Raw genomic sequence first — 23,641 nt, 5'->3', positions numbered from 1 at the left:
CTTTGTTGTTATCACTGGGTCCTAGAATGGGATGATGAACAAAAAAGATGCCTGCCTCAAGGTGCAAGAAAAGAAAGACTTCCTTTTGAGACTCTTTTTCTGAATTTTCTTGGCTACTCATTTTTCCATATTAACCTTAGAATCACTTTATCAGGTTCTAAAAGAAATCCTGTTGGGATTAGATTAGAAGCAAGTTAATACAGTCATTAAAAGCGTGGCATTTGGCCTTGGCCAGTTTGGATCAGTGGTTAGAGCATCAGACATCAGACCAAAGGGTCGTGGGTTTGATTCCGAGTCAAGGGCTCGTGCCTGGGTTGCAGATTCGATCTGATCCCGTCCTGAGTTTACTTTTGTTAGGTTTTACTTCTAGTTTTCTGGTGTCTTTTGCTCTTTGTGTACTCATGTTGCCCCTGTACTCATGTCTGGCCTAGGACAGACAGCCTTGCTTGATGTTGGGGAGTACAGGCTCTGGTGCCTGAGGGCACCAGAAATACTTATATACCACTTACGCAGTTGGCATTTAGTAAATGATTTCTGCTGATATTAGCAGGTTTGTTGGTTTAAAGGAGAAGTTTTGATTGGGCCAGGCTCGCCTACTCATGGTTCTCTTTGCTTCTTCCCTCAGCCCCTGCCCTTCACTGAGAGGGAGCCCAGGTGATGGTAGCCATGCCCCTGAAAGCCTGGCACCAAGTGAGCTGTGAACCCCTCAGGTCAACCTTTGAGAGAGCTGATTTGAAGGAAATGGAGAATGAGAGGGATGATTCTGGCAAAAGTCTTGGAGCCAAAGCAGTAGGAAGACCCCTTGCTGATTCTCTCCTGTTGTACTGGATGCTGGGGGAAAAGATGGTGAGGGGCTGAGCAGCCAGAAGCCCACCAAGCAGTGGCTGAAGAGTAGTGTTCTGGGAAGAGGAATTATAGCCTCCTATACTCTGAGGACCTCTGCCGAGCTGGAGGGTCCCCAGGTTTAGAGGGATCCGTGAGAATGAGGGACTCAGGTAGTGGTGTAGGTATCTGGTTGCAGGGTTCTTGGGAAGTGGTGACAGAGGGTGGCAGGAAGAAGACAAGAAAAAAGGAGCTTACGGTATTTATTCTCCTAAAGAAAGAAGTTTGGGCTTCAGAATCAAGGAAAACGTATCCTCCTCGAGGTCAGTGCTGTTTGCTAAGGCAAGGCAGTGGGCTCTGATAGGAAAAGTGTGCACTAAGGCAGGACACCTGAATTAAGGACCCTGTCAGGCCTCAGTGGCCTTGAGCCACTCATTTAACCTCTTTGTATCTTAACTGACTTCATTGTAAAGTGAACATTAAGTACCTTACATTTGTGGTACAGGGAAATTGATTTTTGAGTTGTATTTAACTTTTTGAGACTGACGAGTTGCTGGGTGTTGCTTTACCATTTCTTTCCTGGGACTTATTTTTCCATAACTTATCATGAACCATATCTATCCCAAGTGCCAATCCCGGATTTCTGACATCTGGCAGGTCCCTCTGCCTGACTGTTTGACTGAGATACATTGCCTTCCTTGTAGCTCCCGCCCTCTTCTAGTCTTCTGTAAGTGCTGGTGAGTCACTGGTATCACCATCTGGAAGTTCTGACTATTCCGTTTCTAGATTACTACTTGTTGACATTTCTTCCTGGGTACCACTTCCAGAGAGTCACCAAGTCCAGTTGCTTCTGCCTGCTATCTCTTCTTCCACTTGTCCCCTATTTTATATTGTCTTTATTTAGGGTTTGTTCTTCCGCCTCTGGGATTTTGTCTGCAGAGCTTCCCAGCTAGTTTCTCTGCGTACAGTCTTGTGCTTCCCATTCACCGTCTGCTGGTCACCAAATACTGCTCAATTTTCTGAGCTTGAATTTTATCTTCTAGTCCAGGTTTTCTCAGACTTTAGTGTGCATTATAATCACCTGGAAGGCTCATTGAGGCAAAAATTGCTCTTGGGTGGGGCATGCCAGCTTGCCTTTCCAACAAGTTATCAGGTGCCGCTGCTCTGGATACCACACTTTGAGAACTGTTTTAGTTAGTGGTGACTCATTAAATCATCATTTTAGTGTGTCAAGTTGTCATTTACTCTTTTTTTTTATCCTCACCCGAGGACACTTTTTTGCATTTATCTTCAGATAGAGCAGGAGAGAGAGAGAGAAACATTGACGTGAGAGAGACGCATAGACTGGCTGCCACCTGCACAACCCTAACCGGGGCCGGGGACAAAGTGCAACCGAGGCACACGCCCCTAGAGGGAACCAAACCCAGGTCTCTCCTGACCGCGGGTCGATGTTCCAACCGTTGAACCAAACCAGCCAGGGTGGTCAAGTTGACATTTAAAGTAGATCATAGTGTGCTGGCAGAGGGTGGATTCAGTGCAGCACAGCCTGGAATTGGAGCTGTTTAAGTGTCCCCGTCTGTTGAACCAGTGTACTGATTGTACCATAGGGAAGAGTCAGTTTCCAGAAATATTTTGCAAATGAAACTGCCAGGATTTGATGACCAACTGTCAGAAGTGAGCAGTGACTGGGGCAAGTTAGTCTAGGATGAATCTTTTTCTTTTTTTCTTTTTGTTAATTCGTCTTTATTGTTGAATGTATTACAGATGTTTCCCCCCCTTTATTTCCCTATTGACGCCCTTCTTCCCAATTCCACGCCTCCTGCCTTCCCCACATTATTGTCATTGTCCATTGGTTATGCATATGTGCATAGAAGTTCTTTGGTTTATCCCATCCTGCCCTCTCCCCCTTCCCTTTGAGGTTCATCAGTCTAACAACCAATTTGTACTTCTTAATTCCTTCATCTTTTTCACCCATCCTCCCAGGCCCCCTGCCCCAATCTGGCAAGCAACAAAAAGTTCTCTGTATAATGAGTCTGTTTCTGTTCTGCTTGCTCATTTTGTTTGTAGATCAATTGTTTATAGATATGTTTATAGATATGTATCAATTGCCATTTTGTTCATATTTCTGTTTTTCTCCTTCAAGAAGACCCTTCAACATTTCATATAATACTGGTTTGGTGGTAATGAACTCTTTTAGCTTTCTCTTGTCTGTGAAACTCTTGATATGTTCATCAATTCTAAGTGATAGCTTTGCAGGATAATCTTGGTTGTAGGTCGTTGCTTTTCATCACCTTGAATATCTCTTGCCACTCCTTTCTGGCCTGCAAAGTTTCTTTTGAGAAATCAGCTGACAGTCTTATGGGAGCTCCTTTGTAGGTAACAAACTGTTTTTCTCTTGCTGCTTTTAAGATTCTCTCTTTGTCTTTAACCTTTGGCATTTTGATGATGATGTGTCTTGGTGTGGACTGTTTTGGGTTCATCTTCTTTGGGACTCTCCGTGCTTCCTGGACCTGTATGTCTGTTTCCTTCACCAAGTTAGGGAAGTTTTCTGTCATTATTATTTCAGATAGGTTTTCAATTTCTTGCTCTCTCTCTTCTCCTTCTGGCATCCCTTTGATGCGAATGTTGGCATGCTTGAAGTTGTCCCAGAGGCTCCTTACACTATCCTCATTTTTTTGGATTCTTTTTTCTTTTTGCTGTTCTGATTGGGTGTTTTTTGCTTCCTTATATTCCAAATCGATGGTTTGCTTCCTGGCTTTCCCTACTCTACTTTTGATTCCCTGTAAATTATTCTTTATTTCAGTTAGTGCCTCCTTCATTTCTGACTGGCCATTTTTGATGTTGTTGATGTTCTCACTAAGTTCCTTGGAAGTCTCCTTAAGTTCCTTGGAGGTCTCACTAAGTTCCTTGAATGTCTCACTAAGTTCCTTGAGTAACCTTCTAACCAGTGTTTTGAACTCTGCATCTGACTGATTGCTTTTCTCCATTTTGTTTAATTCTTTTCCTGGAGTTTTGTTCTTTTCTTTCATTTGGGACATGTTTACTTGTCTCCTTATTTTGGCTGCTTCCCTGTTATTGTTTCAATGTATTAGGTAGAGTTGCTGTGTCTCCTAGGCTTTGTAGGGTGGCCTATTGTTGTAGGTGTCCTATAGGATCCAGTGGCACAGCCTCCCTGATCACCCCAGCTGGGCCCTTGAGGTGCACCCTTAGTGTGGACTGTACAAGTTGCTGTTGTAATTGAGTCTTGATTGCTGTTGGCATGTCAATGGGAGGGATTTACTCAGGCTGATCAGCTGCAAGGACTGGCTGTGCCCACTGACTCCCTTGGAGGATCAGCTGTGTAGGGGCCCACCATACAGAGCGTGACTTACTTCAGCAGGGCTCTGGTACCCACTGAGTCTACTCACTGAGTGTGTCACTTGTAGAGGTCGTTGGGTGGTGGTGTTTTCAATGTAGTCTGAAGCTGTCTGCTGGGTGTGCTGGCTCTGAGGCAAGGTCAGGCTCCTCCTGTGTTCTGTCTGGAGCCATCCAGCATAAACTACAAAGTGATCTGCAGATGGCTGCTTCTTGTGCTGGGCTTGGAGGTGCCCAGGAAAAGCCAAGTTGTGAACCAAGGCTGGCTTTTAGTGCCAGGCCTGGGGCCACTTAACTAGAGGTATGAGGCTCGCTGAGACCAGATGCTGCTTGTTTGAGAGATTTTAGGAAAATCTGAAGCAGGATCCAAGACAGGCCAATCCTATGGTAAAGCCTTTGGAAACAGCTTGAGTGAACCCAAAAGTTGGGTGGGTCAGGGCCTCAGTGAATCAACACTAGGGTGGGACAAACAATGTCAGCCAGGTTGCTGGAGTCCCAGATATGGCGGCCATCTGCCGTCCCAGGGAAGGACTCACCAAAGGAACATCAGCCTCTGCCAGCTTGTCTGTCCTGGAGAAAGCCTCCTCTTTAGCCCTCGTTCCAAGCTCAGTTCTTCCCTGTATGTCTATGATGCCCCTCAAGGTGCCTCTCTTCTGAACTTAGAGGGAGTAAGTCCATGTGCGGGACCTTTAAGAGAAACTGCCCGGGACTCCAGAAGCCTCAGCCTCCCTCAGCCTCAGTTCCTGCTGGTTTTTACAGCTAGAAGTGATGGGGACTCTTCCTGGCACTGGAACCCTGAGCTGGGTGCCTGGTGTGGGATGGGGACCCCTCACGCCTCAGGAAGGACCTTCCCAGTTGAGGTGTCCTCCTGGTTTTTATCTACCACACATGGGTGTGGGACCAGCCCATCCGCACCTCCACTCCTCCTACCAGTCTCGGTGTGGCTGCTTCTTTAATCTCATAATTGTAGGACTTCCATTCAGCTCGATTTCAGGTGGTTCTGAATGGTGGTTGTGTTGTAGCTTAGTTGTAATTTTGATGTGGTTGTGGGAGGAGGCGATGCTGTGTTTACCTATGCCGCCATCATGACTGGAAGTCCTCTAGGATTAATCTTAAGTTTCTAGTATAGGAGGCAGGACGGAAATTGGAACTATCAATTGAGAGAGGGAAAGAACATTGTTACTCACTGTGCCCATTAGTTTATATAAATTAGAAAGGGAATGAGTTTAGTGTTAGCTGGTGGGTCAGACATGTTGGGTCAGAGAGAGTGAAGCAGTACGGGACTAGTCAGAGGTGGAGATCTGCAGGATCAGTCAAGGTGTTAGAAAGTGGGGGGATAGTCACCACATATCCAGGCAACCAAGTTCAATACTAAAGTCTAGGGAGTGAATAGAGGGTCTAAACCAGATGCTAGAGCTTTTTGGAAAGGTAGACTTGGAGCCATCAGGGAGGGGAAAGGATGACTACTGAAAAAAACATGAGACTTGGTTGGTAGAAATCATTACAGATTGTCTTGGGGAGGCGGTATAAAGAAATGTGGCTATAAGAGCTACCCTGCAACAATTTGATTCCAGAAGCTTGTTCTCCCAGGAAGATGCATTGGGAAGCAGCAGAATACTGAACTGTCCCAGGCAGCGCTGAGCTCCCTCTACTGGACATCGTTGAACACAGACAGATATAGCTCCTTCAAGGGGCTCATAATGGCAAACCATGAGTCTTTTCTTGTTTTGTGGGCTTGAGGTTTAGGGCAGAGTGAGCACAGGGGCAGTGAAAGGGCAACAGGTAGGTCCTGAGGTACCACCTGTGATGAGTGGCTGGACATACTGAAGCTAATTGCCCACTTGTAGTGTAACAGTAAAAGACTGACAGTATTTACAATATCAAAGAGATTTTGCTCTGGGAAGGTTAATAATGGGAGACTCTCTAGGGTTTTTGAAATGTTTTTTTTTTCCCCTCACCCGAGGACATTTTTGCATTTATCTTCAGATAGAGTGGGAAAGAGAGAGGGGGAAGAGAGAGAGAGAGAAACATTGAGAGAGAGACATTGACTGGTTGCCACCCACATGACCCCAACCAAGGCTAGGGACAAACTGCAACTGAGGTACGTGCCCTTAGCAGGAACTGAATCCAGGACTCTTTGGTCCGTGAGCCAACACTCTAACCGCTGAGTCAAACCAGCCAGGGCTGAAATGTTTTTATCACATTTTATAACAATAGATTTTATGTCCTAATGGAAGCTCTTCTGATAGTCAAAGAAGTTCCAGGTTTTTGGTTGTAGAAATAGTCACTTAATGGTCTAACACTCAGTTCTTTTGCCTTTCTCATTAGCTATCCTAGTAGGATTCCTCCCTCATACTGCCCGCTGAGTCGGAGAATTGGCTCTGCGACAACAGGAACCTCTTGTTTTAGGAGGTGGTGACCTTCAAGGACGTGGCTGTGTACTTTAACCAGGCAGAATGGGCTGTCCTTTCTTCTGCACAGAGGGCCCTGTACAGAACTGTGATGCAGGAGAATTATGGGAACTTGACCTCCCTGGGTAAGGCCCTATCCTCCTGAGACTCAGATCTATGCTTTCCTGCTTCCTTCTTTTTTCCTTACGGGCTAGGGGTAAGGTGTGGAGAAGGAGGGGTTGTCTCTGGGATCCCCCACTGCATGGCTCCAGGGCTGAGGTCAAATGATCCACTTCTGAGGTTGCTGGATAGGGAAAGGTCTTGGGTCAGTTTGGTCCCAATGTATTTGGTCCCCTAATAAGAGTAGTCCCATCCATGGGGCTCTGCACAGTAAGGAATACTTAAGTAGTTTCTGTTGCCAAAGCCAAGTTCTCAGCTTGTTGCTATCCCCCCATTATCTAGGGAAGGGTGTGATCCCTTCCCTTTGTTTCCACGTGTCTTTCGGGGTCTCACTAACTTACCTACTGTTAAATAGGAAGAGGTCAGTTTCTTCTTGCTCAAAATGTCCTTTGCTTTCCCCAAACCTGAGCCTTCATCTGTGTCTTATTCTTACTGAGGCTCTTAGGCGTTTTTCTTCTTTTGACATAGCAGACACAGGACTGAAAGGTGCCATTTTCTTTCCCCTTTTCAGGATACACAGTTCCCAAATCTGCCCTGATCTCACTTCTGGAGGGAGGGGGTTTGCTTTGGGGCCTGGAGGCACCGGATGACCCACCTGCAGAGAGGACCACAGGCATCTGTAAAGGTAAGTGAGGTAGGTTCAGAACTGGCAGCCACGAGCTTTACAGAGCAGTGTATTTCTTTTTTGCATATATTTTTTAAATTAATTGATTAATTTTTTTTACAGATGTTTCTCCTTTTTCCCTCACTGATTTACCCCTCCCCACCCCTCTCCGCCCTGTCCGCAGCTTTGTTGTCCATGTCCATTGTTCATGCATACACGCATATAAGTTCTGTGGTTTATCTCTCCCCCACCACGCCCTCTTCAGGGGATTGTCAGTCTGTACCCCACTTCCACGTCTCTAGGACTACCCCATTCCTCAGACTATTATGTTCATTATATTCCACAAATAAGTGAGATCATATGATACTTGTCTTTCTCTGTTTGGCTTGTTTCGCTTAAGATGATACTTTCCAGGTCCCTCCATGTCGTCTCAAAGGATAAGAGATCTATCTTTCTTACAGCTGCATAGTACTCCATTGTGTATATGTCCCACAGCTTTTGTATCCATTCATCTACTGATGGACATTTGGGCTGTTTCCAGATCGTAGCGATTGTAAATACTGCTGCTACAAACATGGGGGTACATATATTCTTTCTGATTGGTGTTTCAGGCTTCTCAGGGTGTATTCCTAGAAGTGGGATCATTGAGTCAAATGGCAATTCAATTTTTAATTTTTTGAGGTAACACCATATTTTCCATAGTGGCTACACCAGTCTGCATTCCCAACAGCAGTGTACTAGAGTCCCCTTTTTTCCACACCCTCGCCAACACTTGTTTGATGATTTGTTGATGGCGGACATTCTGACAGGTGTGAGGTGATACCTCATTGTTGTTTTAATTTGCATCTCTCTGATGATTAGTGATGTTGAGCATTTCTTCATATGTTTCTTAGCCATTTGTATGTCCTGTTTGGAGAGATGTCTATTTAGTTACTCTGCCCATTTTTTAATTGGGTTCTTTGTCTTCCTTTTGTTGAGTTGTATGAGCACTCTCTATATATTGTAAGTTAACCCCTTATCTGATATATCAATTATGCTCTCCCATACAGTGGGTTGCCTTTCCATTTTGATAGTTGTTTCTTTTGCTGTGCAGAAGCTTTTGAGTTTGATGCAGTCCCATGTGTTCATTTTCTCCTTTGTTTCTGTTGCCTTAGGTGATGTATCAGTGAAAATTCTGCTGCGTACGATGTCTGAAATTTTGTTGCCTACAGTTTCTTCTAGGATTTTTATGAATTCATAAGTCACATTTAAGTCTTTTATCCATTTTGAGTTTATTCTTGTGTAGGGTGTAAGTTGATGGTCTAGTTTCATTTTTTTGCATGTAGCTGTCCAATTTTCCCAACACCATTTATTAAAGAGGCTATCTTTACTCCACTGTATGCGCTTGCCACCTTTGTCAAATATTAATTGAGCATATTGTCTTGGGTCCATTTCTGGGTTCTCTGTTCTGTTCCACTGATCCATATGCCTGTTCTTGTGCCAGTGCCAGGCTGTTTTGATTACAGTGGCTTTGTAGTATAATCTGAAATCTTGTAATGTGATCCTTCCAACTTTGTCCTTCTTTTTCAAGATTGCTGTGGCTATTCAGGGTCTTTTGGGGTTCCATATGAACTGTTGAAGTATTTGTTCTTATTCTTGAAGTATGTTATTGGTATTTTGATGGGGATTGTATTGAATCTATAGATTGCTTTGGGTAATATGGACATTTTCATGATGTTAATTCTTCTAATCCATGAACAGGGTATGTGCTTCCACTTTTTTATATCTTCTTCTAATTCTCTTTTCAATGACCTGTAGTTTTCTGGGAATAGGTCCTTTATTTCTTTGGTTAGGTTTATGCCTAGGTATCCTAATTTTTTTGCTGCAATGGTAAATGGGATTGTTTTCTTAGTTTCTCTTTCTGTGAGTTCATCACTGGTGTATAAGAATGCCATCGATTTCTTGACGTTGATTTTGTAACCTGCTACTTTTCCAAATTCATTTATTAAGTCTAGTAAATTTTTTATGGAGATTTTGGGGTTTTCTATGTATAGTATCATGTCATCTGCAAATAATGACAGTTTCACTTCCTCCTTTCTAATTTGGATGCCTTTTATTTTTTCTTCCTGTCTGATTGCTGTGGCTAAGACTTACAGTACTATGTTAAATAAGAGTGGCGAAAGTGGGCATCCTTGTCTTGTTCCTGTTCTTAAGGGAAATGCTTTTAGCTTTTGCCCATTGAGTATGATGTTGGCTGTAGGTCTTTCATATATCACCTTTATTATGTGGAGATATGATCCCTCTATTCCCACATTGCTGAGCGTTTTTATCAGAAATGGATGCTGGATTTTGTCAAAAGCTCTTTCGGCATCTATTGCTATGATCATGTGGTTTTTATTCTTCATTTTGTTTATGTGGTGTATCACATTTATTGATTTGTGAATATTGTACCAGCCTTGCATCCCTGGGATGAATCCCACTTGGTCATGGTGAATAATTTTTTTGATGTGTTGCTGGATCCAATTTGCTAGTATTTTGTTCAGGATTTTGGCATCTATGTTCATCAGGGATATTGGCCTGTAGTTTTCTTTGTTTGTAATGATTTTTTCTGGTTTTGGAATAAGAATTATGCTGCTCTCATAAAACGAGTTTGGAAGTCTTCTTCTTGAATTTTTTGAAATAGTTTGAGGAGAATGGGTGTTAGTTATTTTTTGAAAGTTCGGTAAAGTTCCCCCGTGAAGCCATCCGGGCCTGGGCTTTTGTTTGCTGGGAGAGTCTTGATTACATCTTCAGTTTTTTCTGTTCTTATTGGTCTGTTCAAGTTGTCTATCTCTTCCTGGTCCAGTTTTGGGAGACTGTGTTTCTAGAAATTTGTACATTTCACTTAGATTGTCGAATTTGTTGCCATATAATTGTTCATAATAGTTTTTAACGATCTTCTGTATTTCTGTGGTATCAGTTGTTACTTCTCTTTCATTTCTGATTTTGTGTATTTGGGTTCTCTCTCTTTGTTTCTTGGTAAGTCTAGCTAAGGGCCCATCTGTCTTGTTTATCTTTTCAAAAAACCAGCTCTTTCTTTCATTGATCCTTTGAATTGTGTTTTTGGTCTCTGTCTTGTCTGCTCTGATCTTTACTATTTCCTTCCTTCTACTTGTTCTGGGGTTTTCTTTTTGTTTGCTTTCTAGTTCTTTAAGTTGTGAGGTTAGATAGTCTATTAGAGATTTTTCTTGTTTTTTGAGGTAGGTCTGTAGTGCTATGAACTTTCCTCTCAGTACTGATTTCGCTGTATCCCACAGGTTTTGTGTTGTTGTGTGTTCATTTTCATTGGTTTCCAGGAAGTTTTTAATTTCTTTCTTGATCTCCTTGGTAACCCATTCATTGTTTAATAGCATGCTATTTAGCCTCTATGTTTTCAAATGTCTTTGCATATTCTTGTTGCAATTGATTTTTAGTTTCATGCCATTGTGATCTGAGAATGCTTGATACGATTTCAATCTTCTTGAACTTGTAGAGACTTGCTATGTGTCCTAACATGTGGTCTATCTTTGAGAATGTCCCATGTGCACTTGAGAAGAATGTGAATTCTGTAGTTTTGGGGTATAATTCTCTGTAGATATCTATTAAATCCATTTGGTCTATCGCTTCATTTAGAGTCTCTGTTTCCTTGCTAATTTTTTCTAGAGGATCTATCCAGTGATGTCAGCGGGGTGTTGAAGTCCCCTGCTATGATTGTATTGCTATCAATTTCTCTTTTGAAGTCTTCCAGAAGATTTTGGTACTCCTATATTGGGCGCATATATGTTTGTCAAGGTTATATCATCCTGTTGGAAAGATCCTTTCTATATTATGTAGTGCCCTTCTTTGTCTCTAGTTATGCCCTTCATTTTAAAATCTATTTTATCAGATATGAGTATTGCTACCCCAGTTTTTTTTTTCCTTTCTGTTTGCTTGGAAGATTTTTTTCCATCCCTTCACTTTCAACCTATGTGAGTATTTTGTTGTGAGGTGGGTCGCTTGTAAACAACATATATGTGAGTCATGCTTTCTTATCCAGTCAGCTACTCTGTGTCTTTTTATTGGAGCATTCAGTCCATTTACATTTAAGGTGGTTATTGATATGTACTTATTTATTGCCATTTTTGTTTAGTGTGGTAATATTTTTCTTTCTATTTCTCCTGTTAATTATAGCAGTCCTTTTAACATTTCTTGCAGTGCTGGTTTGGTGCTAATGTATTCCCTTAGCCTTTTTTTTTTTTTTTTTTTTTTTTTTGTTTGTTTGTTTGGGAAGTTCTTTATTTGACCTTCTATTTTGAATGATAGCCTTGCTGGCTAGAGTAGTCTTGGATTCAGATCCTTGTTTTTATGACCTTGATTACCTCATGCCATTCCATTCTGGCCTGTAGAGTTTCTGTTGAGAAGTCAGCTGAGAGCCTTATGGGGGTTTCTTTGTAGGTAACCTATTGCTTCTCTCTTGCTGCTTTTAGGATTCTCTCTTTGTCTTTAATTTTTGGCATTTTGATTACTATGTGTCTTGGTGTGGGCCTATTTGGGTTCTTCTTACTTGGGGCTCTCTGTGCTTCTTGAACTTGAATGCCTTCTTCCTTCACCTAATTAGGGAAGTTTCCTGTAACTATTTCTTCAATTATATTCTCTAACCCTTGCTCATTTTCTTCTTCTTCGGGGACTCCTATGATGCGAATATTATTATGTTTCTAGTTGTCCCACAGTTCTCTTAAGCTGTCTTTCTATTTTTTTTTTTTAATAGTATTTTTTTTTTTTTTTAATCCTCATTCGAGGACATTTTTTCATTTTTTGTATAGACAGAGTGGGAGGGAGAGAGAGGAAGAGAGAGAGAGGGAAACATCGATGTGAAAGGGACACATCGAGTGGCTGCCACCTGCACGACCAACCAGGGCCGGGGACAGACTGCAACCGAGGTACATGCCCTTAGCGGGAACCGAACCCGGGCCTCTCCGGACCGCAGGCAGACGCTTTAACCGCTGAGCCAAACCGGCCAGGGCTCTTTCTATTTTTTTAATTGTTTTTTCCTTTTGGTTTTCTGATTGGTTGATTTTTTTCTACCCTGTCTTCTAATTCACTGATCCCGTCCTTAGCTTCCTCTACTCTGCTGTTTAGACCTTCCAATGTGTTCTTTATTTTTGATATGTCATTCTTCATTTCTTCTTGTTGGTTTTTAGTTTCCAGCTGTTTGATTTTCAACATTTCTGTGTCTTTACTCATGGTGCTCATGTCCTTACACATGCTGTTGAGCTTCCTCAAGATCATGGCTCTGAATTCTAGTTCTGTTAACTTGCTTAACTGCACCTCATTTATCTCATCTTCGGTAGAGGTCTCTTGTTCTTTCTTTTGGCTTTTGTTCTGTGTTTTACCATTTTGGCTGTCACAGTGGGCTTTGGAGCCTGCCAAATTTTCCCAGTGGGTGTTGGTGTTCTGCTGTTTGTGGCTCCCTCTCCTGGGTTTGGATGAGTGAGGGAGGACCCACGTTAAACACCACTGCCAAGTCTTACTTTTTTGGGTAGAGTTGCTTGCCCAGTGCTGGTACAGTTATCCTCTGGCTTTTTGCCTGAAGGCTGTCAGCAGTTACTTGAAGAGCCTTGGCTTGTCAGTTGAGTGAAAAACTCCCTCTTGTGTTCAGCATAAGGGGATTTCCCAAGGTTGGGGCAGATGCTGTTGGTAATGGGCCTCAATCTGCATTTCAGTGGCCACCGGGTGGGGTTGGATCTCCAAGAGAGGGGCCGCTGCTTCTCCCCAGAGCCCTGGGAAGGAGTTAGATGACCACTGTCCTGTGTGGCTGCAACTCATCAAAAGCTCTGAGCGCCCTCTAAATCCCAAGTGTCCCCACACAGTTCTAGTCCAGTCCACCCTCCCTGTGCCGGAGCCCAAGGTGAGTGGCTGTGGCTATTTTAGCATCTGTCCTGGCTCTGGGCTGTGGAGCCAATTGGAAGTTTAACCCGAGGGCGCTGCTCACAGCTAAGGCCGCTGCAGTCTCTGGGCTCCCAGCCCCCCTCTCGTGCCTCCCCAAACCTACCAGGATCCAGTCAGTGTCCTTGGTTATATGGTCCTCCAAGCTGCTTTTCTGTTGCCTTTTCCTGACGATTTGTCTTTATTTTCATTGTAATTCCAGTTTGGTCCTGGGAGATGGTCTGTGTAGCTTCCAGTCACTCTGCCGCCATTTTTCTAATCAGTGTATTTTTTTTTAAATATTTTTTTCTTTATTAATTTTAGAGAGAGAGGAAGGGAGAAGGAGAGAGAGAGAGAAACATCAATGAAAGAGAACATCGACTGGCCACCTCCTGCATGCCCCCAACTGGGGATTGGGCCTACAAGCTGGGCATGTACCCTGACCGGGAATCGAACCAGCGACCTCTTGGGGCATGGGGCGACATTCAACCACTGAGCCACACCAGAGCAGTGTATTTTTAAATTAACCTGCTGATAAAATAGATGATTTTTTCTAATAGGTAAAATTGAAACCTTTTCCACCAATATTAACTCTTATCAAGATAATATATTTTGCCCTGGCCGGTTTGGCTCAGCGGTTGGAGCGTCGGCCTGCGGTACAGAGAGACCCGGGTTCGGTTCCCGCTAAGGGCACGTACCTCGGTTGCAGTTTGTCCCCGGCCCTGGTTGGTCGTGTGGGTGGCAGCCACTCGATGTGTCCCTTCACGTCGATGTTTCTCTCTCTCTCTCTCTCCCTCCCGCTCCATCTGAACAAAAAATGGAAAAATGTCCTCGGGTGAGGATAAAAAAAAAAAAAAAGATAATATATTTCTATTAAGATAATGTATTTCTATTTCATGCATCTCATATGCAACTCTTGAATCCGTTGTTCCTCTCTGAGTTTCAGAATTGCCTACCTCAGTGGCCCTTCCTTGGACAGGATTGCTTTATTCAGGAGCAGTTTTCTAGCACTTGCTGTGTGACAGGCTTTGTTTAAGACTCTGGAGGATACACGTTGTGGAGACAGATGTAACAACTTTTTAAAAATGTGTTTTGAATATTCCTGTCAGAATATAGGTAATGGGCTGTGGGAGCACAGCAGGAGAAGTTAGGGCAATTCCCATTTAGAAGCTCAAGTGATGCTTCCTCAGGGACAGGGCCATTTGTTTCTAATTTTACAGATTACAGTGGATGTCGTGTGGAGAAAAAGAAGATAGATTATTTGGCCTAAGGAAGGGAATGAAATGTCCAAATACTCATTGTGAAGAACTTTGCAGTTCAATGTGCAGGATAATCACCTGGGGAGCATATTTAAAAATGGATTTTTTGCCTTGGCTGGTTTGACTCAGCGGTTAGAGTGTTGGCCTGCAGACCAATGAGTCGCAGGTTTGATTCCAGTGAAGGGCATGTACCTCGGTTGTGATTCGTCCTGGCCCTGGTTGGGTGGTGCGGGAGGCAACCAGTCCATGTGTCAATCTCACATCGATGTTTCTCTCTCTTTCTCCCTCCCTCCCACTCTATTTGATGATAAATAGAAAAATATCCTTGGGTGAGGAATAAAAAAAAAGGGGGGATTGTTTTCCTGGAGTCTGTCTGCAAGTATTCTTTGGTCTTTTCTAGTAAATAGTACAAAAGCACAAGGCTTAGGGCTCAACGCCTAAGCAAGACTTCCTAGAATCCGGGCTGGGACAGAGTATGCAATATACCCTGACCCCTTTTTCCTTAGCCGATGGTGTAGGTGAATGTAGTTGGTGTGTCTTACCCACCCAGCATTATGTGCAATATCTAGAATGCAGGCGTTGTGGTGGAAATGAGAGAGTAGGCAAAACAGAATGGAGCAGTAGCCGTGATCCTTGCCACTAGTGACATAGGCCCATGAATGCTATATTTTAGAAATATTAACATAGTATGTGGTTTGATTGGCATGAAGAAATTGAAGACAAACTCCTGTTAAACTAATATTATATAGGAGGCATTAACTTTTAGGTACGTGAATTGGGTAGGTAGTGGTAATGCAAAAATGGAAGAGGAAGGAGTGTGTGGAGCTAGAATTGACCAGATCTTATCAAAACTTCCCCATAAAAGGGAGGAGCTGAGTCAGATAACATTGGGAAGTCATGACACAGGAGTGTTTTGAATTCCTATGAATTCAGATCTGAACAGAGTCTGAGGCTCCTTTAGAATGTGTAAGTGGATGGCTAGAGCAGGCCACTGGGAAGACAGGTGTAGAGTCCGAGGAAAATGGCAGATCAACAAGCACAGGTGCAAGTCTACCCTACAGAGTTTTAGTTGAAATAACCCCCAGGGAGCAAAAAGGAGGGCTGAATCTTAAATAATAAGGGATATTTAATTTCAGTGAGAGAGGGAAGAGAAAGTAGACAGAGGAAGGCCATCAGGAGGGAACAGGGAAACTGAAGCCAAGTGTAGGAATTTTAGGTAGACAGTTTGCAGAGAGGAAGGAAGTGGGAGATGACAAAACTGAGGCAGAACTTTAGTGTCTTACTTTGATTAGTTTAGAAATGAAAGAAAATTAGTAGCAAATGTTTTTCAAACTTTTTTTTTTGTTATGAGCCTTAGTAGTTATTATATTCTGCATCAGAACCCTGTGTACTCACATGTTCTCTGAAACTGGAGTATCAGGAAACAAAATTTACCCTTGGCAATAATTATAATGTGTGTGATTCTATTCTATTCTATTCCATTCCATCCCCATCCCCATCCCAATCCCCAGTGTATTTCATTTTAAAAACTGTTTGATAGTTATACACTGTCAATTTCACAACTAATGGTAGGCAGTTTCAAAAACTACTGTAAGAAAAAAATTGGATGTAAAGGGATGAGCATTAAGCCCAAGTGGATTTGAGGATCTAAAGGAGGTTGAAGAATGCCCAGTCAGAGTGGCTCAGTGGTTGAACATTGACTCATGCACCAAGAGGTCGCCAGTTTGATTCCCAGTCAGGGCACAGGCCCAGGTTGTGGGCCCGTCCCCAGTGGGGGGCATGCAGGAGGCAGTCAATTGATGTTCTCTCTCATCAATGTTTCTATCTCTCTCCCTCTCCCTTCCTCTCTCTCTAAAATCAATAAAGAAAAATAAATAAGGTTGAAGAAGAAGAGGGATGACACAGCCCATAGAGCAGTGTATTAGGGGAAGGGAGCAGATGGCGTCTGGGATGATTGGAAAGCGGGAAGTTTGAGAGGGTAGATTCGGATAACCGGAAATGGAAATGGAAGGGAAGGAAGTTAAGGCACTGCATCTGGGCAGTTGAGTTCTTTCAGCAGGAAGGAGGTGATAATCACTGGAGAACTAGGAAGTGGGGGTTGCTTAGAAGAACCGAGAGGATTCTGATCAAGACGAATGGTCGAGTATGGAGCAGCAGGGAAAAATAGGATTGTTTTCATCATTCATTGCTCAGTCCTGATTTTAGAACATTGAGCAGCCTACTAGTGAGAAAGAGGCAGGGTGTGGGAACAGACCCAGGTTGTCAGTGATCTTGCTCACTCTTTTCCAGACTATTGGTTGCCCCCCTGTTTACTGCAGTTTCATCTCTCTTCCTAATAGCCCTCACTCATTTAACTCAGTTAAAGGATTAACCAGCAGATAATCAGATAACCCAAATTAATGTTAAAACAAAATTAAGCATTTTATATAAAATAGATTTACTTATGTAAAATGGCATCCAGTGTTTGTGAACACAAATGCCATTTTATAGGTGGCTGTTTGTCTCTTTTTTGTTAATATAAGAAGGAATACCCTGCAGTCTTGGTGTATCTAAATAAACCATGTTCCATCCTTTCCAAATAGGCAGAGTCTATTTAGAACAGTATTTTCTGCATGTTTGAGGTTCAGACTTTTTTGAGAGTGTGATGACAAGACAGCAGTTGCCAATAGTCTTAGGGTGTTTACTCGTCATCTGTGAGCTGCAGTTACTGAGGGTCATGTCCTCTAAGCACTTCTGTGATTTTCTTTTCTTTGTCTTGCCAAAGCCCGGTGCCCTTAATGCTCAGTGTCTCCAGCCTCTTGAGACATCTGCAGGGTACAGATTTTTAAAAAGAACAATTCATTGCCTTTGCATTCTGACTCTTCAGTTTTACTCTCTGACTCTGAGTTTTGCCAGCCTCAGTGTCACTACTTAACTCTTAGAGCCTGTACCTGTGGGCCTATAAATACCTTAAGGTCAAAAGATGCTAGAACATAGTAGGGAGAAGTCATTCAAATATAGTCTGGAAAAGCGTAGGAAGCAGTCTGATGTGCCATGTGCACACTGATAGCCTATCCCACCTCGATAGTTCTCTGCTGGTGTGATATTTGGCACTTTTCTTGCTAGCAGACCCATGTGGAGATTAAAATAGTAATCTCTGTAATATTCATGCTCTTTTGTTTCTAGTGTAATTCTCAGGTGACACTTGTGTTTTCTGTTTGTTATGTCAGATGCTGCAACCAATACTGATAGTGAGTCCACATCAGTACAAGGAATTTCTGAAAACAGAGATGTGGTGGTGTCTTGTGTTCTGCAGAAGAGTTTTCTTCAGAGAAGCAACTTCTTAGAAACATGTGAACTGGAGCAGCACCAGGAAATTTCCACAGGCAAAAATGGTAGCAGCAGGGTTCCAAGAATCCACTGTGACAGGAAACCCTTCCAATGTGAGGAGTGTGGGAAGTGTCTCAGCTGCTTTTCTCACTATGTTAGACACCAGAGAATCACACTGGGGAGAAACCCTTTGAGTGTAATGAGTGTGGAAAAGCCTTTAATGGCAATTCCTCATTAATTCGGCATCAGAGGATCCACACTGGAGAAAAACCCTACCCGTGTGAGGAATGTGGGAGAGCCTTCAATGACAGTGCAGATCTGATCACTCATCAGAGAATCCACAGTGGGGACAGATCCTATCTCTGCCAGGAGTGTGGAAAAGGCTTCCCCAGTAGTTCTCAGTTTGTTATACATCAGAGAATCCATACCGGGGAGAAACCTTATGCATGTAATGAGTGTGGAAAAGCTTTTGTTGGTAATTCACCACTACTTCGACATCAGAGAATCCACAGTGGAGAGAAACCCTATGAATGTAATGTGTGTGGCAAAAACTTTGGAAGGATTTCCTATCTTATCCAACATCAGCGTATTCACACAGGGGAAAAGCCTTATTCTTGTAAAATATGTGGGCAAGCCTTCAATTTGCATAAAAAGATAACTCAACACCGGAGAGTCCACAGTGAGAAGAAACTCTTTGACTGTGTGGATTGTGGAAAAGCCTTCAGTGCTCAGAAACAATTAAAATGGCATCTAAGGATTCATATTCAAGAGCCTTCCTATGTATGTGATGAGTGTGGAAAAGTCTTCACTAACAAAAGAAATCTTCAGCATCAAAGAATCCATACTGGTGAGAAACTCTATGAGGGTGACAAGTATGAAAAAAATTTTAGGACTTCTTTCCAGTTAGGTGATCATGAACATGTCCACCTTGGAGAGAAACCTGAGCTGAACATTGTCATTTTGGCCTCCCAGAGTTTTTTACCCCCTTTGCTGGTAGTGTATTAAATTTCCTTGGGGATTCCATCTTCTACTCAGGAGTAGAATGTGTGACATGTGCCTGGCCCAGCCATAGTTGTTGGTTCAGATGTCAGTAGGTGACCCAAGATGGTCCAGTTATAGTCCCAGAATGTGGCCAGTTAACAGCAATAAATGCTCTTCTATTTCCCTTAGTCTTTTTAATTTATTTTTATTTTAATTAATTTATTTTTGTTATAGATGTTTCTCCTTTTTCCCCACAGACACCCTCCTCCCTATCCCCCCCACACACACCAAGCATGTCTATGTCCATTGGTTATGTATACATGCATATAAGTTCTTTGGTTTATCCCATCCCTTCCCCTTAGTCTTAAAGCTGAGAGGAATTCCTGGATTCTTGTGGAAGCTGAGAATAGAATCAACACAGCAGAAAAGAAATCAGAGTTGGAGAGTAATCAATCTTGACAATTCTGTTTGAACAACTTCATTAAACCATATGTGAAACTAGAAATACACTTGGGTGTTTGAATTTCGGTAACCAATAAATTCCATTTTTGTTTTTATATTTTATGCTCAAGCAAGTTTGAGTTAACTTTTCTTTCCTTGGAACAATGCCTTATTAGTGTAACAATTATTTTAATAATTGTTATAATTTAATAATCTTCAGGGATAACAGAGCCGATGAAGGAGAACTCATGTGTGTATGATGTGTGGGAAAGTCTTCAGCTATAGTCCCAGCAGCTCCTATGTAACCAAAAGCTATCACTAAAGCTTTCATTTTGTTTACTCGGTTTTTATCTGGAATGGATGTTATTCTAGGCATTAAGCTGGTAAAATGCCAGGCTATTGTAGCTTTTCCAGCTTGGTGTTTACAAGTTTGTCTAGAATAGCATGCCCACCCTGCTCTTTGATCAGATTAGTGGGCCAAGGAAATGGTCTGGGTCTCACTCCTAAGAGAGTGCTGAGATATCTCAGTAGGAAAACAAAGAGCTGGCCCTTTCCTTTGGAGGATGAATGTAATCTGCACCCTCTTTTCTCCCATGTGCCTTCTGCTGCCAACCAGAATGGCACTCACCGTACCTAGTTCCAGAATGGCACTCGCCCTACCTAGTTCCAGACTTTACCTGCTCCTTGAAATCTAGCACTTAGGTGGCTTTACCTCTTCCTTACTTGCCAGCATTTGGATGAGCGGTTGTATCACATGCTTGGACTGACCACTGAATAATAGGCTGGGAGATCACTTTATAAGTAAACTTAAAAACAACAACACTGAAATATAATAGACATAGCATAATGTGCAAGTCAGATTTTTACAAAAAAACCTAGACTTAGAATCACAAAGATCAGGAGATAGAACATACCAGCACCCTGTAAGTCTCCTTGTACCATGTTTCAGTCATTATTTCTTCGTCATGATACCCTCTATTCTGACTTCTGTCACCATAGGCTTTTATTAAATTGTTTTTTTTCCTTTATTGATTTTGGAGAGAGAGGAAGGGAGAGGGAGAGAGAGAGAACATTGATTGGCTGTCTCCTGCATGCCCCCCACTGGGGATCAGGCCCACAGCCTGAGAATGTGCCCGGACCGGGAATTGAACCGGTGACCTCTTGGTGCATGGGTCGATGTTCAACCACTGAGCCACACTGTCCAGACTGTCACAAGTTTTTACATAAACAGAATCAATACTGTAGGTTCATTTACATTGCTGTGTTGTATTCCATTATGTGAATATGCCATAATTTATTGCTTACTCTTGGTGGGCATTTGGGTCATTTCTAGGGGGACTATTTTGAGGCCAGAAAATCTAAAAGTCAGAAAAACAAACAGGATTAGAGTAAATAGGGTTGAGAACTTAGTTTCACATGTTGCTGCATCAGCTATAGTTGTCCTTTAATAAATGACCATAACAGTTACATTTTTGGCACCATATGCCAGATACTTTCCTAACTTAATATAACAGCTTTATGAAGTAGATTCTGCAATGAGCTCATTGTTACAATTGAGGAAACAGATGAATTAGGTCACCCAAGGACACGGGAAGTGGCAGAGTAGAATTCCAACAAGCAGTCTGGTTTCAGGGCCCATGTTCTAACCATACAGTATCGCCCTATAGAGAATTGGAGGTCTCTGGGACAACTGTGTCTCAGTAACAGAAGAGTGGGGTTTGAGGAGACTGATTAGCTCCTTAGGGGTAGAGGAGAATATCAGGGTCAAGTCAAGGGGAGGCTGGGCCTGACTTCCCAGAAAGGAAGGTGGATTGGGAATAGGCAGTGAGGGAAAGCACAGATTGAGATAGAATAGTCTCCAAATTCTGTATTGACTCAGAAGTTTACCAGGATTAATTTTTAACATAATTTCTTAGATTATGAGTTACTGGTCCAGTAAGTAGTATTAATTTTAAAGTACTTGGCCGTATAGACTATGATTACAAATTCTTAGGAGGAAGTCCCACTACCACTCCAAAACCTAGACAAGGACCATAACCTCTTTAATTTTTTTTTTTTAATCCTCATCTGAGGACGTTTTTCTGTTTATCAAGAGAGAAACATTTACATGAGAGGGACACATCAACTGATTGCCTCTCACATGCCCCTGACCAGAATCAAACCTGCAACTCATTGGTCTGCGGGCCGATGCTCTAACTGCTGAACCAAACCGGCCAGGGCAAGGAGCACAACCTTTTTAATTACCTCTTTGTTAGTGGGATGATTTTCTAATTTATCCTTTCATGAGTCTGGGCATTTGGGTAAGTAAATTGTGTGTGTGTGTGTGTGTGTAGCCCCTATTTCTATTTCTTCATGTGGGCCTCTTAAATCTTATAATTCAACCTCTTGAGATATCAAGATCTTAAAATCCCCATCATCCCACTCATGTTGACAAAAGCATCAGCTCAACTAGCCTCTTCTGTTTTAGTTAATTTTAGGTACTTGGGTATACGTTCCTTTGAGCTAGGTATTTGGAATGATGTTATAAATTATATCTTATCCTAAATTTCTACACACTAGGTTTTATCAGTCATGATACTGCCTGAAATGGGAATCTGCCTAATAATATTTTTTGTTTTAAAATTACTGCTATAATAATATAACTATGCTATTTTTCCTTTAGCCCAATACTTGTCTGGTGTATCTTTCCATTCTTTAACTTTCAATCCTTTTGTATTTTTAGGTTTTAGTAGTGCTTATAAATAACATTTTTCCTAGATAAAGTTTATTTTTAATTTTTTAAATAGGAACTAGATGTAGCCATTTTAAACATAGAACCTAATTTTTTAAAAAAATTCTCATCCGAGGATATTTTTCCATTTATCTTCAGGTAGTGTGGGGGAGAGAGAGAGACATATCAACTGGCTGCCTCCTGCACAACTCTGATCAGGGCCAGGGACCGAACTGCAACCAAGGTACGTGCCCTTGACAGGAATTGAACCCCAGACTCTTTGGTCCATGAGCCGGCGATCTAACCACTGAGTCAGACTGGCCAGGGTGTTCCTAGATAAACTTTAGAATCATTTTCACAAGTTCTAGTACAAACCCTATTGGTATTTTATTTGAATAGATCAGTTTATCCCAGTTTATTTTTCCTTTTCAAAATAGTTTGAAATTGGACCTAAAGATTAAACCAAAATGAATACCCTTCCTATTGAAAAATTACCTGTGCCTTTCCATTTATATAAGGTTTTTTTTTTTTTTTTTGGTGTTGGTTTAGTCCCTGAATATTAAAATTTTTCTTCATCTGTGTCTTAAACATTTATTGTTAAGACTATTCCTAAATATTTTGGCTTGCTTTGTTGCTTTTGTGAGTAAGATCTCGCCTTGCCCTAGTATATTTCTCCACATAGTAGCTTGAGTGATCTGTTTATTTAATTCACAATATCAATAAGTAAAGGAGGATTTTATAATATTTAAACATCCTTGAACTCCTGGAATGAATTCCAACCAGGCTTTTATTATTTTCCCACAATTTCAACAGGAGAAGCAGGCAGAACAATATTTATTCTGTCATCTTAATACTGGGAACACTGAAAAAGATGTCTTAATGTGAGAACATTTGTCACTTTTCCCTGGTGGGTAGGGAAGCCCTGGAACTGTGTGGAGAGGGTGCAGAAGAAGCCTTACAGCTGAGCAGGAGGAAATGTGGCTGCCAGCCCAGCAAGGAGATGGATATCCAGAACGCTGAAATATGAGAACCAGTCTAAGTTTTGAAGTACATTGTGTGCTTTTCCCATCATCTCTCAGTCCTAGGGCTTTCAGGATGTGATCTTGGTTACTGATTCAAAGAACCCAAATCAATGTGGTTTAAGTATGATGAAAGCTTATTTCTCCCTTGTATATCATCTGAAGGTAAGCAGTCTAGGGAAGATATAGCAGCTCCATGACTGCTCCTATCCGCTGTGTCATGCCCAGGGGCCACATCTTCATTTGCTTGGTCCAAGATGCTCACCTCCTTGTAAGCATTCCATGTAGCTGATGGTGGGGGCAGGGGCAGGTACTGGGCCCAGGAGGGCATGTCCCTTTTCTTTTAAGGGCAAGGCATCACTTTTTCTTATAGCCTTTTTGCCAGAAGTTGGTCACATAGCCACACTTTGCTTTAAAGAGGGCCAGGGAAGTGTAGTATTTTTTTTTCTGGACCGTCTTTGTCTTGCTAGAGATTGTGTTACCATATGAGAAGGGAAGAACAGAGGTTGACAGACGAGTGGTCTCTGCTTCTGCATGCCGTCTATAGAACTTTTGTATCTTGATGTGTGCCTGTCTTAGGAGTCAAAGCTTCATGGTTATTTAGGAGGGCTTATTTTCTTACCTATAAAGTTAGGTGACTGGTTTTTGATCCAACATTTGAGGCCAGCATT

General features: G+C 42.2%; 1 protein-coding gene across 1 annotated transcript; it reads left to right on the top strand.

Annotated features, from left to right (window-relative positions):
* The first annotated feature begins 657 nt into the window (after positions 1-657).
* Positions 658-21,986, top strand: LOC118639573 (zinc finger protein 19-like). Its single transcript, XM_036276059.1, is given in 7 exon segments — positions 658-690; positions 6,586-6,712; positions 7,258-7,371; positions 17,720-17,986; positions 17,989-18,771; positions 18,774-18,812; positions 21,964-21,986. Coding segments are annotated over 7 exon segments (1,386 nt in total).
* Positions 21,987-23,641: the final 1,655 nt, after the last annotated feature.

Source organism: Molossus molossus, unplaced genomic scaffold (genome assembly GCF_014108415.1).
Source record: "Molossus molossus isolate mMolMol1 unplaced genomic scaffold, mMolMol1.p scaffold_m16_p_21, whole genome shotgun sequence".
Taxonomy (NCBI): Eukaryota; Metazoa; Chordata; class Mammalia; order Chiroptera; family Molossidae; genus Molossus; species Molossus molossus.
This window is presented reverse-complemented; position numbering and strand designations above follow the sequence as displayed.